This window comes from Nyctibius grandis, chromosome 1, assembly GCF_013368605.1.
Source record: "Nyctibius grandis isolate bNycGra1 chromosome 1, bNycGra1.pri, whole genome shotgun sequence".
Taxonomy (NCBI): Eukaryota; Metazoa; Chordata; class Aves; order Nyctibiiformes; family Nyctibiidae; genus Nyctibius; species Nyctibius grandis.
The window spans coordinates 105,326,000-105,343,159 of NC_090658.1; the positions used below are offsets into that span (position 1 = coordinate 105,326,000).

The 17,160-nt window shown below is 38.1% G+C and overlaps 1 protein-coding gene across 1 annotated transcript in view; it reads right to left on the reverse strand.

The window, feature by feature from the left end:
- TINAG (tubulointerstitial nephritis antigen) overlaps positions 1–14,038 on the reverse strand; it is a 48,070-nt gene extending 34,032 nt beyond the window's left edge. The window contains exons 1-5 of the mRNA XM_068398893.1: positions 13,669–14,038; positions 9,014–9,077; positions 7,900–7,989; positions 6,970–7,084; positions 413–536 (exon numbers count right to left, since the gene is read on the reverse strand). Coding sequence (XP_068254994.1) covers positions 413–536; positions 6,970–7,084; positions 7,900–7,989; positions 9,014–9,077; positions 13,669–14,038 — 763 coding nt within the window. The remainder of the gene's footprint in view (positions 1–412; positions 537–6,969; positions 7,085–7,899; positions 7,990–9,013; positions 9,078–13,668) is intronic.
- Positions 14,039–17,160: the final 3,122 nt, after the last annotated feature.

Below are 17,160 nucleotides of genomic sequence, written 5' to 3' on the forward strand. Positions count from 1 at the left end.
TGGAAAACAACTAATGCACAAATATAAAAATAAATATTAAAAAAATAAAGCCTGCGTATTTTATGCTTTCAAGTCAAGCAAGCAGTTGTGCAAGCAAAGGATGTAGATTTTTTAGAAGTTACTCTACTTGTTATGATAACGTGCATTAGTCAATTCATTTTCTACTTTCTGTACTAAAAAATCTCCCTGTGTTACACGAACTTAGGAAAAGCAAACAAAGGTCCACAGTTTAGATTAACTTTTTAAGACTTTGAGAGAAATTAGAGGGTAAATTTTAGCAATTTTAAATGTTCTTATTCGGTGATAAAAAGTGAACAGCAAGCTGAAATTACTTCATTGCTAATCACTACAAATTTTTGTCACACTTTTAACATCAATGATATTTTTTAAAAGGAGAAAAAAATAATATTACTTGCGGTTGAAAAAGCCCAGGATGCTCCGCAGCTTCGTTGATCCAGAGGATCATGAATCCACTCAGGCCATGCATAAGTGGCTGCAAAAAATGCAGGAAATTTTTCTTCTGGAAGTGAGTTTCCCTAAAACAAAATGTAGGAGATCTGTATATGCTTCAATGCCTAATTTTGTCTTAAAATTTACCCTAATTTTGTTTTTAAAATTCTTAATTTTTAAATTGAGGAAACCTAACATATTGGCATCTGCGGCTTCCCGAGCATCCCTGTGGTGGTTACCCTGCAGCTCGATGCTGTGGACTCCCTGGGAACAGTGAGCTTCTGGCACTCCACTAGCTGAGCTGGAAAGCTGAGCTCCACAATTGCCGACCTGAATAACCTGGCCAGTTTCTCTCTGATTTTTATCTCAAACAACAATTCCCTATGAAACATGTTAATTATGACCCAGCTGGCATTTTTGGAAAGAAAAGCCTTCTGCTACAAATAGCAATGAAGAACCTGTTATCCTATTCTCCTTGACACTCAGCTGTAGTTAGGAAATTTTAGTTACCACGAGGGAAGCATCAGTACAGTCTGTCATTGATTTGTCTTTTATGCGGATGTTTTTCAATCATCTCCAGCACTTATTCTCATTCCAGAATGAAAATCAGTGATTTTACTTCTGCTTTGCAATCTGATGTTGAGTTGATGAGAATTCATGGTCTGCTCACTAAAGCCATTTGGACAGCCATTTTTGGCATCTTCATCTCTCAGCCTTAATTTATGTCCTGCAAGCTTTGCACAAATATCCGCATATGCAAGAACCATCTGGTAAAACTGCTAATAATCTGCTGTGTGTTCAATGTATCAAAACTGTTCACCCATTTTTTTTTACTGTTGAACTTTATGGAATGATTGCTTATGCTGTGCAGGGAAATAGGAATAGCCACACAGAATTGCAATATTAGTCCATCCAGTCTATCAGTTTGTCTCAAACAATTGTTGATAACATCTGTTCCAGAGGAAAATACAACATACAAAATATGATTACCTGTTCTGAAGCAAAACATTCCCTGATGCTTCTTTCTTGTAAGCGGGCTCATACCCTGAAGCACTATGGCTTTTATCCTGTTCAAATTCCTTTATTTTGCTTCAGTTTACTTAGTCTTCCGACTGTCCTTGCTGCACCATATTTCTAAATTGCTTATATGTGACTTACAAGGCTACATACCTTTTCCTAAGATGATTTAAACATTTGAGGCCAGTTCTTTCAAACTATTTCAGGACTCTTTGGGGAACCGAACTTTACCACTTTACCACTGGCTGTATCCAGATCACTTTGTTGCGTACATTGGGAAAAAACGGTGCCTCCATCCAGCTTGTACACCTGGATTTCCCACAGAAAGCCCACAGCTGAGAAGAAGTGGGTAAGGAAAAAAGAAGCTTGTACCTCAGGTCTGTATCTGACATTAGACTGGGATACAGTCCTGACAGACAGATTGGTACAGTCTGTGCATATGCCCAGACCCAGCAACCCTCAAGTGCTTCTAGGTTCACTACATTAGATCCAGGTTGTGAGTCCTAAATACCCTTAAAGTATACTGCAAGCTGTTAAGTCACTTGAGTACTTTTGAATGTTTTACCTCCACCCATAACAAGCCAGTAATCTTTTAAATCTTGCTAAAATATGAATCTCAATATTTTGATTAATCACTTTCAAAAGTCTGCTTTTTCTAAAGCTTGTTAGATACATACGACTTGAAACCTCAAATGACACACAGAAAGCAACAGCTAATTTAAAGAATATCTTGTTAAATTATCATTATATTCATTATTAATAAGTAAGCACAAGATTTACTTTGAAGATGAAGCATACAGGCAAATACCCAGACAAATAATGTTTCTTTCACATCATAAGACTGCTCACTATCAACCAGTAAACAAGCAAAATTTGGCAAAGGTTGTTCAGCACACTGATGTGGGCAATGACTGCTTACAATGCTACAAATCAGGCAGTTAAGAAAAGCAAAATTCTAAATAGACCGTTGCTCTGAGACAATGTGTTACTTTACATATTCCTAAACTATTGCCAATGTATTTAATAGCCTGACATGGTAAATCCCAGAGCAAATCCCTCGTTAACCTTCAGCCTTGTCATTTAGAAATACAGGATTAGCCTGTAGCCAGAAACATTAACTTCTTTGTTTGAGAAATTGCTACCTGATATTGAGAAGCACTGCTGTTCTGTGACAAACCGTAAGTTTAGACAGTTGTTTCTCAATGTATGTTCCATGGACCAGCATCAGACAGCACAGTGCAATCATCAAAATGACTGGCAAACTATTTGTAAACCTTCACATGTATTCTCTGCAGTGAAGCTAGGAGTGTGGCCAAAGCAGGAAGGTAAGTGGATATAAAAGAACACTCATACTTCAGCTATGACTTCTTCAGAAAATTAGATCACAGAATCACAGAATCACAGAATGTTGGGGATTGGAAGGGACCTCGAAAGATCATCTAGTCCAATCACCCTGCTGGAGCAGGATTACCTAGATCATGTCACACAGGAACATGTCCAGGCGGGTTTTGAATGTCTCCAGAGAAGGAGACTCCACAACCTCTCTGGGCAGCCTGTTCCAGTGTTCGGTTACCCTCACTGTAAAGAAGTTTTTCCTCATATTTATGTGGAACCTCCTGTGTTCCAGCTTGCACCTATTGCCCCTTGTCCATCAGATGGCCCATCAGAGAAAGAAGGTTGAAGATTACTGAGTTTGCAAATGTGGAAATAGGTTTTCTGAGGGAAAGTAATATTTTTTTTAATGTAGGATAAAGGTTCTGGATGTCACTTGCTTTGTGAAGACAAAATGGACATGCATGAGATTCAGTTCACAAGAGGGAGATCTACAACTTCTGAGATTTTTCCAACGAAAAGCCATATATCAGAGGAACAGCTGGTGTACTTTGTATACCTTCACATTGTCTCTGTGAGGTCTTTGATACTTAATCCAAAATGATGCCTTATTACTAAACTATGTATTCCATTTTCTTGTAAGATGGGACTTAGGCAAGCACCTTGTTGCTGGCAGGTGCAGACCCCACCATTGCAATGGACCTCTTGCCAGAACATGTACTGACAGAATACCACCAAATGTGTATCACAATGTGTTTTAAAGGTGTGGTGGTTATTTTTGTGTTACATAGAACTTCAAGAATGATTAAACTATCTCCTTCAGTGACTAAACACTTTCCAAATACCTTCTTAGATAACACACATGACACTTGGGAGCTTCAGCTTTGTCAGGAGTTCACAACAGTTTTAGTGACGTACTTAGCTGTCGGTCTGTGTTTGGGTCTAGCCATTCTCAGCAGCAGAGCGTCCTCAGTTCAGATTTAGTTCTTGTTCCGTATCATTGTCTTTTAGGTATTCTAATGTGTCAACATGTTAAAGTACCCTTCCAGACATAAGCATCACCTTACTGAGCATCTACAATATTTTATTAATAATAGAGCTTTTGAAAGCTCTATGAGCAACTTCAAGAAGTTTGTGTTTTACCTAAGATGACATGTAGCTCTGTCACACTATTTAATTTGAAGTAATGTTGTGAAGCTATATTTGTAGTTGAATATGTCAGTCAAAGAAACAACTAAAAAGCTTCTACTCCACAACCAAACTTTTCAATGCTGCTGAGAGCTAAGACTGCTGTGGATGTAAAGTGGTTAACACAGAAAGGCTTTACATTCTTAGAATCATAGAGTTGTTCTGATTGGAAAGGACCTTTAAGATCATCGAGTCCAACTCCACCACTTCCCTAGGCAGACTGTTCCACTGCTTGATAACCCTTTTAGTGAAGAAATTTTTCCTGATATCCAGTCTAAACCTCCCCTGGCACAACTTGAGGGTGCTTCCTCTCGTCCTATTGCTTGTTAACCTGGGAGAAGAGACTGACACCAGCCTCGCTACAACCTTCTTTCATGTACTTGTAGACAGCAATAAGGACTCCCCTCAGCCTCCTTTTCTCTAGACTAAACAATACCAGTTCCCTCAGACGCTCCTCATAAGAGAATCTTTATTTCCATGCAACTGAGTAAGGAGCCTCTTCTACACAAAAATGCTTTTCTCAAGCATCCCCTAAAGACAGTAGAAAATAATCAGAACAGCAGGCCCTTAGGTAACAGAAACTGTCATTTATTCCCAAAATAGTAGACCAGTATCATGCTGAAGAAATGGTTTTTATTTAAAGTAAAAAAAAAAAGTTTTATTTAATGAATGGGTAGCTATCATTTTCTTTCTGCATTAGCAAAGCTACCAGGTTTTAATCAGGTCACCACAAGATAGAGTCAAAAACTCCTGAACGCTAATTGTAGCAACTTTACCGACTAAATATATGACTTTGGGCAAATGACTTGCAGTTTTCTTACTTGCAAAATGGGAAAGGCAGTAATAATCCTAGAGAAAGCATGAATATTTAACTGGTGACAATTTATCCACAGTAAGTAACTAGTACCTTGGCCTGCAGGTGAATTGGTACTCATCAAAGTCACTTAAAAGTCAAACCATTAAGGTTTGGAGAATGTCTCTGAAAACTATTAAAAAGTCATTTTTTTTTTAATTTCGTCATTCATATCTTATTACTCTCTTCTGAGCTGTCACCTAGTTACAGGTGAAGCTTAATGGAAACACTGTCATGAAAACTCACTTGTTTTTTGTCACTTAGGACTTTGTAAATGTGTTAGAATGCTTCACAAAATACCAGTGACAGAAAATTATTCATAGAATGCGAAGCAGGGGCAAGGGTCTCTGAAAATCTGGTAAAATACTTATCTTAAAAATTGCTTGGAAGTTAACTCCATGGCTACTGTTGGTTTACTGATTGGAAGAATCTATTGATGTACCCCTGCTGAGCCCAATCCATGCTATAAAATTGCTGGATAGTGCAATGACGGTAGATAAGGAGTTGGCTATGAGTGAAGAAAACCATTTTTTTGGTATGTTTTTATGAAGTATTAAAATACGGCAGATAGATAGGAAATTTCCCAAGACAGAACAAGGACACTAAAGAGATTATGTTATTCTAAAAAACTATAGAAGGGGACAGAATCGGGGAGATTTGGAGCTTCACGGGAAGCTTCAGAGAAAAAGGTTTTTACGTCAAGACTAGGTAAGACAGAAACCACTGAGGTAAAAGCAAGAAAGTTCTAATAATTCTGAAGAGAAGTCATAGGTAGGAGATGGGCTCATGTACAACTTAGAGCAATTTTCTGCAAGCTCAAAGAATTCTCCAGAAGCTAAGAAAATCATACAGAGATTATTATTTTCTAATTTTGGCTTTTGTAAGTAGAGAGAAAGATTTCTCAGAATCCTGTGCAAAGCTTGTGCTTCCAGCAACATGTAGGACTTCCTGAGGGCTAAATGCATGAATGTGCAAAGCTGGATTTCTGGAGAAGAATGAATTGAAGATCCTCGGGTGTCTGGCATGTCCAAATGTAGTTGGGTTGTGGCTCACAGATTTCTTAAAAATATAGCAGATAGATAGAGAAAATATGCCTGAGAAATGTATCAGTGGAACAAATGCCGTAAGTAGTGTAGCAGTCAAAGACGCTACAGAAAGCTTAATAACAATGATTCAATAGGCTGGACATAATGCAGGACCACTGAGTGACCAGCTACCCCAAACTGAATAGAAAAGAGGAAATATAAAGAATTTCTTGTAATCTTCCCTTTCTTGTTTTCCTAGGTGGGATTTGTCTCACCTAGCTAGACATCTAGTAATGTAGATGGCAATCTCTGAGCTAGGTACATGATATCCAATTTTTGCTTCCACTATATAAGCACCACACTGTATTCCTCAAGGAAAAAGCCAACAACAACAACAAATCAATCGCAACTCTCTTGAGCCTCAATGCAGTTCACTGGTAATTTGTGGCAGATACCTACTAAATATTGTACTAAACTCTTTTACATCATTGTCTTATTTTCACTTGCCATCTTCAACTGAAATGGATCTTTCTTTGGCTGCAAAGAGTGGTCTAGCAAATCATATGAGGCAAAACTCCAAAGCTTCATTTCTGACAACTTCTTGCTCTGACAACCTTCCATAGTGTAATTTTGAGCAAGCTGTCCAGTCTGGGCCACAACCCCAGACTCCCACTGCATCTTTATGTTGCTTCATCCTAAGGGCTTTCAGAGCTTATTTTAAAGATTGCTGTTCAGTCTCAGCTGTTAGCCTTAATGAACTATGCCCAGATTTTTTTTTTTTTATGGTTACAGCTATGTGTGCAAAGATTAGTAAATGGAGAGGATAGTATGGAACCATCCTAAAGAAACAAAAGATTTCAAATACCAGTGATCTACAATGGTAAGTTAGTATTGGTGCACAGCTTCCCAATGGTTAGCATTTGCTTTTGCTCCTCTTTATTTGATTTCCATCAATAGGATCACATACTCTATGGCTTTGAGATCTATTCTGGGAGCTTCAGCATTTAGTGTTAAATCCCTGAATCACAATCTTATAACCATCCACATTTATTTTTCCATGTGATAAAGTTATTAAAAAATGTAACAGTTGTACTTGACACTTACTGGAGCTTCTTTCATATTCAGCAAGGAATGAGATGGAGGGAAGGTGCCCAGACGCTTTTTGAAACCTCCTTCCACTGTCATTCCCCAGAACTGACTGTAGTTGTCAGCTTTCCATCTTCCTCACAGACAGAAAACAAACAAACCAACCCCAGGTTAGAGATACCACTCACATTAATACCTTGCTTGTTTGTAAGAGCACCGCTAACAATAACATCCAGGATGGAGCAACATAATAGTATATGAAAATTGGTGATTTGAGCTCAGCATCATGTCAGCCTGCAGGAGATGACCATGCAACGCTTCAGAGAAGTACTGGAAAACAAGATGCTCAGTCATAACAATTACTGTTGTCTTGAAGTTATGCTCAAATTATGCTTCAGACCAGATGCCCACAGAGAACTAACAGCTTCATGTAGTGTAATTCTTCTGCACTACCTGGGGGGAATGAGAACTGGTAGCAAGAAAAACATCAAGTCCCACAAAGTTCTGATATCTCGGTCCTCATTTGGCCCATCCTCTCCTCTTCCAGTGCTACCTAGAGTCCTGTTATGTGGAACAATGCTCTTGAGGGAGGAGAAAAAATTACTTTAAATATCTATCCCAAGTAATACATAAAGTGAAGAATAAGGGAAAATGATCTAAACAGTGTTTTGTGAGAAAAAGAGTTGTATGAAATTTGGAGAATGTTTTAGATAGATGTTTGCAATGTCAACTCTTACCAGCACAAAACTTTCAGTATCTTTCCATTTAAAATGCTATAATCTGCCAGAGATTTAGGAAAGTTTCACAGATGTACATTTACTGCCAAATTGCTGTAATGTAATTGGGGAAGGAAGGGGTGGGGAGGACTGCATAACTTGTAATTTGCACATATATACAACAAGCAATACAGTGGTTTACAACAAAGCCGTAAAATGAAAATGTTCTCACCCATAATCTCCAGAATTGATGTACTGAATTAAGTCTTGGCGAACAAGGCATACTTCTTTTGAACACTTCCAGAGACTTTGGAAACATTTGCTGAAAGGGCAAGAATATCACTGAGCAGAAAATGAATTGTCAAAGGAAAAATATGCACTTTAACAGCAGAAGGAAGATGGAGAAAAAAAAGTGTGAACAATAGAAATATCACATATTATTTATGAAAACACAATGCTACTTCTTGCTACTTCACTACCTAATGAATCCTAATTGGAATAAGGTGGGAAAGTTTACAGCTTGTGGGAAAGGTCGTATTTGAAAAATTTTGCTTCCATCTTTGTGAGACCAAACCAGGGAAAAAAAGGAAATGTCCTGTATATTAGATGTTTTGAGGAATTTTCACTCTGGAAACCCAGAAAGGAGCCATGTGGCCGTAGACACCTTGCTTCAAGGACCCTGGGCAGTGGGGGCCCCAGCCCTGTTTGGGTGCTGCGGGAGCCCCTCCAGGCTGCCCTGGGACTGGAGGTACAGGGCTGATTTTCAGAGAGGCAGAGCAGGGAGGCGGTTCAGGCAGCTGACTGCCAGGGCTGACAGCAGAGCTCCTCTGCCTGCACTGTCTGCTCCTGTCCCAAGGCAGAGAAAGGGATGCTCAAACAGTTCACCCCTTTCTGACATAAATATACATATATATCCTTCCCTTATGAAATCAAGTAAGGTTCGTCACTCAGAAACAAAGAAACAGATGAAGACATTATAAAATCATCCCCTAAACTTTAATGACATTTGTTTTGTCTGCATTCAGGTCAATGACCAAGTCTAGGCTGAAATCATTTTGACTCAAGTCAGAGCCAGCAGATTGACTGAACAGGAACAGAGTTAGGCCAGTGAGGAATAGATTTTAATACTCTCGTTTTCATGTTTTGATTAGAAAACCCATTGATGTCTTGCCATTCCTCTAAGTTGGCTGTAGTCTAGTTTTACAATACCTTAATACAGCACTACTCTCGCAGCCATTTTGATTTGATTACATGTTTACTATGAATTTAAGAATGCTCACTACCTTAATTCCTGTTTCATGACATATGCTAAATAAAATTCAATTTGCTGTTCTCTGAAACATTACCAGGAATTGCAGTTGTCTTTAATTATTGTTCCTTCTCCGTAATATCGGCCATCTTTATAACAACCTGCCAACATAACACATAGATGTGTGAAAAAAAAAATAAGCATTCTTGAAGTGAATTAACTCAAAACTCTTGCTACTATTGAATTAATTGGTTGCATGCAGCTTGCATAAATTATTTAGCTGAAAGTCAGCAACAGCTGTTTCCAGTTTCTTCCAAGTAATGAAGGCAGTTTGATGAATTTTAATTTTTTACCAGGTACATTATCATTCATAGCAAATAAAATCAGTAACATTCAAAATACTCACTGAAAAACTATTATCTTACATGTAAATAAAAATAATTCTTCAAATAAAGTTATTTTCCAGTAGTAAACTTAAAAAGAATAGTTTTCTAATAAAAATAATTTTCTAATTGGCAATTAAATAAAAAGAAGTTACAGAATTAAAAAAAACCAAGTAACTATTCCAAACTATGGTAATAAATTATTTTTGCTCACCAGTTTAATTCCTCTGAAAAACAGACAGATTAATTATGTTTCAATGCAAATGTATGTTCAGGACCAGGTTGGATGGGGCTTTGAGCAACATGGTCTAGTGGAAAGTGTCCCTGCCCATGGCAGAGTGGTTGGAACTAGATGATCTTTAAGGTCCCTTACAACCCAAACCATTCTATGAGTCTGTGATTCATATGCTCTCCGAAACCCAGTATAAAATCAAAATTGAGTGATGATTTTTCCAAACAAATACATGTCTCCTAATTTTTTTCTTTGATAACACTTCACTGAGAAAAGACTTTGTATGTTTTAAGATCTTCCACATAAACTGCTTCTTCAGTGAGCTTGATTGTCAAAGCTTCAGTAAACAAAAGATCCAGAATGCCCGTGCAGGGCTTTGGGTCATGTCTATAACAAACATCGTACATTTATCACATGGGTCTTTGTTTTCCAGGCTGTTCTCATGGTTCCTCCACTGGTGAGCCTATAGGTACAGATCATGTTTCTTCCCCAAATGAAACGGTTTGGAGCCAGAAACCCCAAGTTCTCCTTTCTCCTCCATTTTCAAGAAGCTTAAACCATATTTCATATTAATGTAGTGTTGACTTGCATTTGCATTATATCATGCTTTTTTTCCCACCACAAGTGTGAGGAAGGCCATCCTCCTCTCATGGCAAGGGCTGGAGTTTTTCTGCCCAGACATACACGTGTGCCTCAGCTGCCTAGACTTCCTTTATTGGCAGGAGAGAAATACACACTTCTAAGCCATAGCTAATTTCATATCTAAATGCAGAAGTAGACTAGAGCTGATGAATTAATTATAAGTGCCTGTCTTTCCCTGTTAGTCATACAGCAGGCTATGCTAGCCAGCACAGACATAGGTGAGATATATCCCACCTAAGCCATCTGAGGGCCAAAATGTCTGCTCTAATTCAGCTTCTGCTAAGATCTGAGACATTTTTCAGAGAATACCCAAAACAAATTACTTAAGTGTCACAGTTTGTCACTGTCCACCGCAAAGTCAGCATCAGACAGTAGCTGGAAGGAGGCATCAAGTGAGATGTTTCAAATATATCAAGAGAAGGAAGTGTTGATGCAGCGTCTGAGCGACAGGACGGACTCTCACTGGAGCTCTGATGGCAGGCCTCACCGCCCATGCCCGAGAGAAAACGCACACCCAAACAAGTACAGAAGAAGCTTCCTAATAATGTATGCTTAAAGAACTGAAGATTAAAACCATACAATTTCTTTAGACTCACCAAATTAAGACTTAGAGGGCCAGGAGTACTGGCTGAGGTGTCAGTGGCAGAGAGCAGAGATATCTGAGCTAAAAGACACTGTTTGCATGAGAACAGAGAGAGATTGTCTGGCTGTGAATATACTAGGTTGGAATATTAATATATTAAGTGGGAAATTAATTAATTTGAAGATGCAACCTGATGACTTTATGAATGCGATTATATGACATGAAAATCATGGTTGGAAGGAAGAGTATTGCGAAGTTGGATAGGGCTTTGAGCAACCTGGTCTAGTGGAAGGTGTCCCTGCCCACGGCAGGGGGGTTGTAACTAGATGTTCTTTAAGGTCCCTTCCAACCCAAACCATTCTATGATTCTATGATTGATTCTATGATTCCCTCTCAGTCCAGCATTCCTATACTCTTACAGCTCTTGCTTCATTTGCCCCCACTACTGATGTAAGTACTTCTGTCAGAGAAATGTCTCCAGGTTTACTCACTTGTAGGCCAGATCCTGATTGTGTAGTGTAAAAGCAATTAGCAAACTCTCTGGATGTCACTTTTATACCACCACCAGGGCGAGATCCAGTGTGTTGACTCTGACAGAGCTTTTTGTACCATCAGAGTAATTGAAACAAAAAGGTAAAATAAATAATAAATATAGTCAATAAAGAAAACTCTAACTGTCCTTCTAATAACAAAAATGTAAATAATAATAATAAAAAAACCCAGAACTTCTATTTGGTATCTAAAGCAGGAATACGCACAGTTGCTTCTGAAACTACACAGGAAAGCCATTGAAACATACTGAATATTGAGTTTGTAAAGGCAAAGTCAAAGCAGTTCCACATAGTTAAATCAAGACTCTCCCTCAGCATGGTGCACACCCAGGGAAGAAGTCACAGTGTAGCTTGCTGCTGCCATGCACCAAGTCACTGAATAGACAGGAATCGACAAATAAAGCACTGAGCAGTTTTATTGCTGCTCATTCCAGCCCATGTAAAGAATTTCATTGGTTTATTTAAAGAAAAGTGACTCAGGAAGCACCGAGAGCAGAACCACAGGCAGCCAGAAGATAAAAATCTTCCAGGTAAAAAGTACTTTGGCATATTTGGTCCTCTAGTGCTCAAATAATTCTTAGCCAATGGCAGAAGTGTAGTTTCAGTTACTAAAAGTCAGTTAATATACTTATGTCATTTCTAAAAATGCTTCATAGTTTGTTTAATCTTCAGACATTCACTCCTTTCAATTTCTCCATTTTTTCCTTTCAATATGATTCTCTCTTCCTTGTTCCTCAGACATTTGAGTTCTAGAAAGTTCCTTTAGAGTTATATTTTTTTCTGCTGTATTTTGGCTGATTTATTATTCTCCTTTTATCCTTTAAATTACTTGTATAACAAATATCCAATAAACAGATTTTAAAAAGCTGCAGACTTTCCATCAGGGAAGCACTTTAAGAATCATTAAAATAGGATCTTGTTTTGAGATGAGATAGAAAAAAATACATAAGCTCACCTACAGGACAAATAAAGGTGCTTGAATAGACTAAATATAATTGCTACCTCTGGCAGGTATGTACAGTCCAGGAGTTACAAAACAGTGAACACACATGCAAAAAATTGGATTAAGGCAGTAAAAATATTACCCCTCACCTATTCCCTATTCCTTTATCTAATCCTTCTGTGACACTTCTACCTTTTAGAGGAAGACCTACAGCAGAAACCACATAGCAAAGCGCTGCAGGTTTTGTAGTGATTCGTTTGCATGAAACAGTTTGCCAAACTAGACCCACAGGCTGTCAGCTTTGGAGCAGAAATGCTGCTAAATATTTATGTAGAGCTTACAACAACAACCCCCTGATCTGTTGGCAATAATATATACCACCACACCAAATAAATATGAAACAAATGTCTTTACTTACATAAATCGTAGAACATTCTTTTAGATTATTAGAAACACTTTAGAAAATCAAATTTGTTTTACAGCATTTCTGTCACTCCCACTTATCAGATTTTGGCTTCATGACTGGCTTAAGAGCACAGCCTCCTGAAGAGCTGTTGGTTTGAGTGCTGGAATGCAAGCAGCAGGGTTATTGCAAAGAAACAGTCAATTTTAAAAAGCCATGGTAGTATTTTTGTTGATTTTAGGCTTTTGAAAGTTTAGTGTGATCTCCACATTTTCAGCCAGATTTGGTCTACCAATAGTAAGAAGCTATATAGTCTTAAAATCCACAATTCTAAACTTTTCTCATTAGCAGAGATTTGGCCTCTGCAGGAACCAAGGGAGGACCAGCTGTTTGTAGATATTTTTTTTTTGCAATCTCTAGTACTAAAAAAATAGACTGAGTGTAGAGTAGTCCTGGAGAAACTTCCACTACCAACTAACTACTATGAAACTAAAATATGCCAGAAATCCTTGTTCCACATCCCTTCACCTACTCCTGCACCCGAGCTGTCGCAGGAAAAATGCGTGTTCCACAGGAAAGCTGTGCTGGATTAAAATCATTGGAGAATACCTCAGATCATTCAGGTTAACCCTCAGTTTTCTTGGTAATTTATTGGTACTGATGGATATAAAAATTTTTGATGTTCATCTCATGTTAGTCTGTAAAGCTCTATTGAAATTGTTGAGATTACACTAATTTTGACCCAATGAGATCATCTCTGAGAAGTTTCAGGTAAAACAGAGGTTCTGTCCAACAGAAATATTATCTAACCAATGCTAAAAATACATCCCTAGAGACAAAGAAATAACAGCAAGCATGATTTTTACTCTAGTTTCATATTCAGTGTCTTTATCTATTATGTTTTTAGTCACATTTTTAGGATGTATACACTCTAAAGACAAATCAGTAATTTTAATTGCAAGTATATTTTTATCGTGATGCGCTAATGCCAGCTGAGCATTTTCTCTATACCCACCTGATGCTGGAGGTGGCCAAGGCTCATCTGACCTGGTGGGCTCAATGGGGTGGTCACACACATCCCAGTAGTCAGCACAACAGTCTACAGGGCCAGGAGAATCTGAGGCACAGAACTGGTCACAGTAACATATAGCTGCTTTGGAGATGATGTTAAAGTTGCAGTCATCATTTCTTCCTGTGCAGCAGCCTCGTACCCTGCAGGACCTTCCCTGATACAGACTCCTTTTTAGCCTGTTCCACTTTGCAGAACCGCCATCTTCAACAGAGTAAAGTCCTTGGGGGAAATTTCTCCTAGAGTCAAGCTGCTTTGTCATCCAAACTTCACTTGCAATGCAATATAAGAGCAATATCTGACTTTTGAGCCACATTATTCTGCCTCTAGCAGCCTTTTTTGAGGCGCTCTGTGCTTCACTTTAACAGTAAATGTTCATTTACTGTAGATGCACTACCTTCAGTTAGTATTCAGAAAGAAATCTGAACAGAAAGCTGCAGACTATGGTTTTCTAGGAAGACTCTGTATGTGTTAATTATTAGTCAGACATGTTGTAAACTGATTTATTTGCCCAAGATACAGAGATACTGGAAACAGAGCCACAACTATATATTCATCATTATGAAACACTGGGTGCATTCTTTTGCAAGTGAGAAAGTTTATAGTAAAGGTTTCAGAATATATAGAATATGCATGGTCCAATATTTTAGTTCTATACTTTTAACTTCTAAAATCAAAAGAATGTGAAGAATGAGTACACAGTGTCAAAGGAAGCTCTCCTTCTTTCGGGCTTCATTTACCTGTAACTAACATGTTATCCATATGATTAGAAACTATATAACACTTAGATTGCATGTCATCTACATTTTCCTTTCTGATATGCAGGGCTATATCACTGCAGTAAACTTATCCTGCATCCCTCATTTCAATCTTGTCTCCAGTGATCTAACTTAGCTTTATATGCTTCATTTTGCACTTTTCACTGTGGGCAAATTCAAAAAAAGCCAGGTGATATTCAGTATAAACTGTTACTCAAAGATATTCTTTTAAGGTTTGCATTTCTTTAGTCAAAATGAACTTGGTAATCATTGTAAATAGTGTAATAAATATACACTGATGAGTGTTCATTCCTTTTTAAAAAGGAAATGTCTGTATTAATAAAACCACAAAGAAAACCAGAGCAGATATCAAAAGAGAAGTCTAACAGCCTTTGCTACTTGATCTATGATCTCCAGGTTTTTGAACAACAGACCTAAAGAAATATTCATGGTACTGTAGCCAAAACTTAAAAGATTCAGAAAAAAAGCAGCAAAGGACTTTTGAAGTTCCTAGCAGAGATAGCACATAAGGTTAAATTGAAAAAAAAATCATAGTTTCAAATCTGAACTGTTACAAGAGAATTTAAGTCTCCAAAGCTGAATAAGCATAGGTAAAAACCAGTCATCCTTCTGTCTCCATTTTGTAGTAAATGAGACGAACCTGGAGAAGTTGATGGCAGACTGTTTTCTAGGGAGTGAAGGGGATCCTTCCCTTTGTGACTTCAGCTGGGCTGTTCGGTGCTGCAGGAAGTCACAGCATCAAAGGGCAGCTACTTTGAAAGCACAGCTGGCAGCACGGCTGGTTTGGATGCATTGCCATGAATAGCAGAGACATTAAGAGGGAATGTGTGTGTGTGTGTATGTTTATATATATGGGCTTGTAATCCAAATGTTCATGTCTTTAATACAAATTCTTGCCAGCAGTGCTTTTATTGGACCTGCCTCCCACACTGTCCCCACCACAGCTAAAGAACTGCAGATGAGGGAAAATTGCATCAGAACACACAATTTTTATTTTGCTCTATTGCAAGCAATCTTCTGTGTGGAAGTTAAGTTAATAGAAAGGCCAAGGTCAGCAACATGCAATCACTGTGCATCACACAATAGGACATAAATCTTAGCCTTCAAATTTGCTCTGTGGTTTTTTTATTAAGTTTTGTTTATGAGACAAAAATCTGGACAATGTTAAGTCTGTCACTGGCTTCTATAATGCGTCAAATATAACATGAGGAAAATGAGAAAAGACTTGTTCATGGAAACTCAAGTGAAATTCTCACTAGAAATGATAATCCAGTTCTTTTCTTTATGTCTGTGCAGCTCCATCAGTTGCAAGAGGATGACTCCTGATTTGCACTGACATTAGCAAACTGCAAATCTTCTTTGTTACTACAGATCTTTGGAGATGTTTTTACAAAGTTATCTCCTTGCTCTGGAAGTATACGAAAGAACAAAAAGCTACCATATGTTATAAATGTTATCAGCCAGTCAGATTAAGTGAACAGGAATATCCGTGTTTTAGGTTACAGACCTCTGGTTTCCTTTGGGTTTGTTTCATGGTTGGTTTGGTTTTTTTTAATTTTCAACTTTAAACACTTGCTGATGGTAAACCAGAGGCAAGGGATTTGCTTGAAAATGATGTGAGGTAGAGGAATGAGATTTACAAGAATGAGATTTCTTTTAAAGGAATGTGAAAATGTAACTTGAGCTTCTAAACAGCTTTGTTTTGTGACACAAGAAACTGTGCTGAAACTTGATAAAATCTATTTTTCCCAATCATTGTCATGTGTTCAAACCTTAAAAAAACCATGAATCTATTCTATTGTGGTTCAGCAAATATTTTTATTTCAGTAGTTTCCTTTGTAAGTGAAAGTAGTTCTCTGTTCACTGTATGAAAGAGTGTGTTGACTTACCTGTAACTATTCAGAAACAGTTAAACATGATCCTCTTTCTCTGTTGAAGATTAACCTATTCCAAGCAAAACATATCTGCTAAGCTTTTGAGTTAGGGTCCTAGTCCTAGTTATATTCTGCAGTTAGGTACAAAAATATCTGACTTGTACTTGTTTCAACACTAGCTGATGTCTACCTCCGAGCTTCAAAAAACACCACACATTTGGCAGGAATTCAAATATTAATTATCACTGAACACTTGGTGGAGTAACAAATAAAAAAAACAGTTTAAAATGTCCAAGAATCTCTTTAACGCTGGAACAGGATTATTCCACAGCCTTTCTTTTAAAAGTCTCCCTGATTTGTCTGAATGAGCCTATTGGGCATCATAAAAATCTCATTTCTAATCACCTTCAGCATACAGACGATAGCAGTGGCCAGCGAGACTCTGGGTGCTGAAGGTCACTCCCAGGACAGACAGCAGAGCCCACCACATCAGAAGACCCTGGCACCTCCCCTTCTCCTGGCTGCCACAATCAGACTGGGGTCAAGCCTTGAGCCCAGACCCAGAGGAAGAATTGCAGTACTGCTGCCTTGTGCCAGGAAAATGAAGTGACATTCAGCAGTTTAGGAAGAAACCAGGACGCCAGACTCCAATTCAGTCATTTGCCAGCAGACACGACTTAATGCATCAGAGAACCTGTGTAATTGCTTATCTCCAGTTTAAACTCTGAAATGATACAGGCCATACCTTTCTTCGAACTCAAATGGAAATTCACCTGGTGACTCCT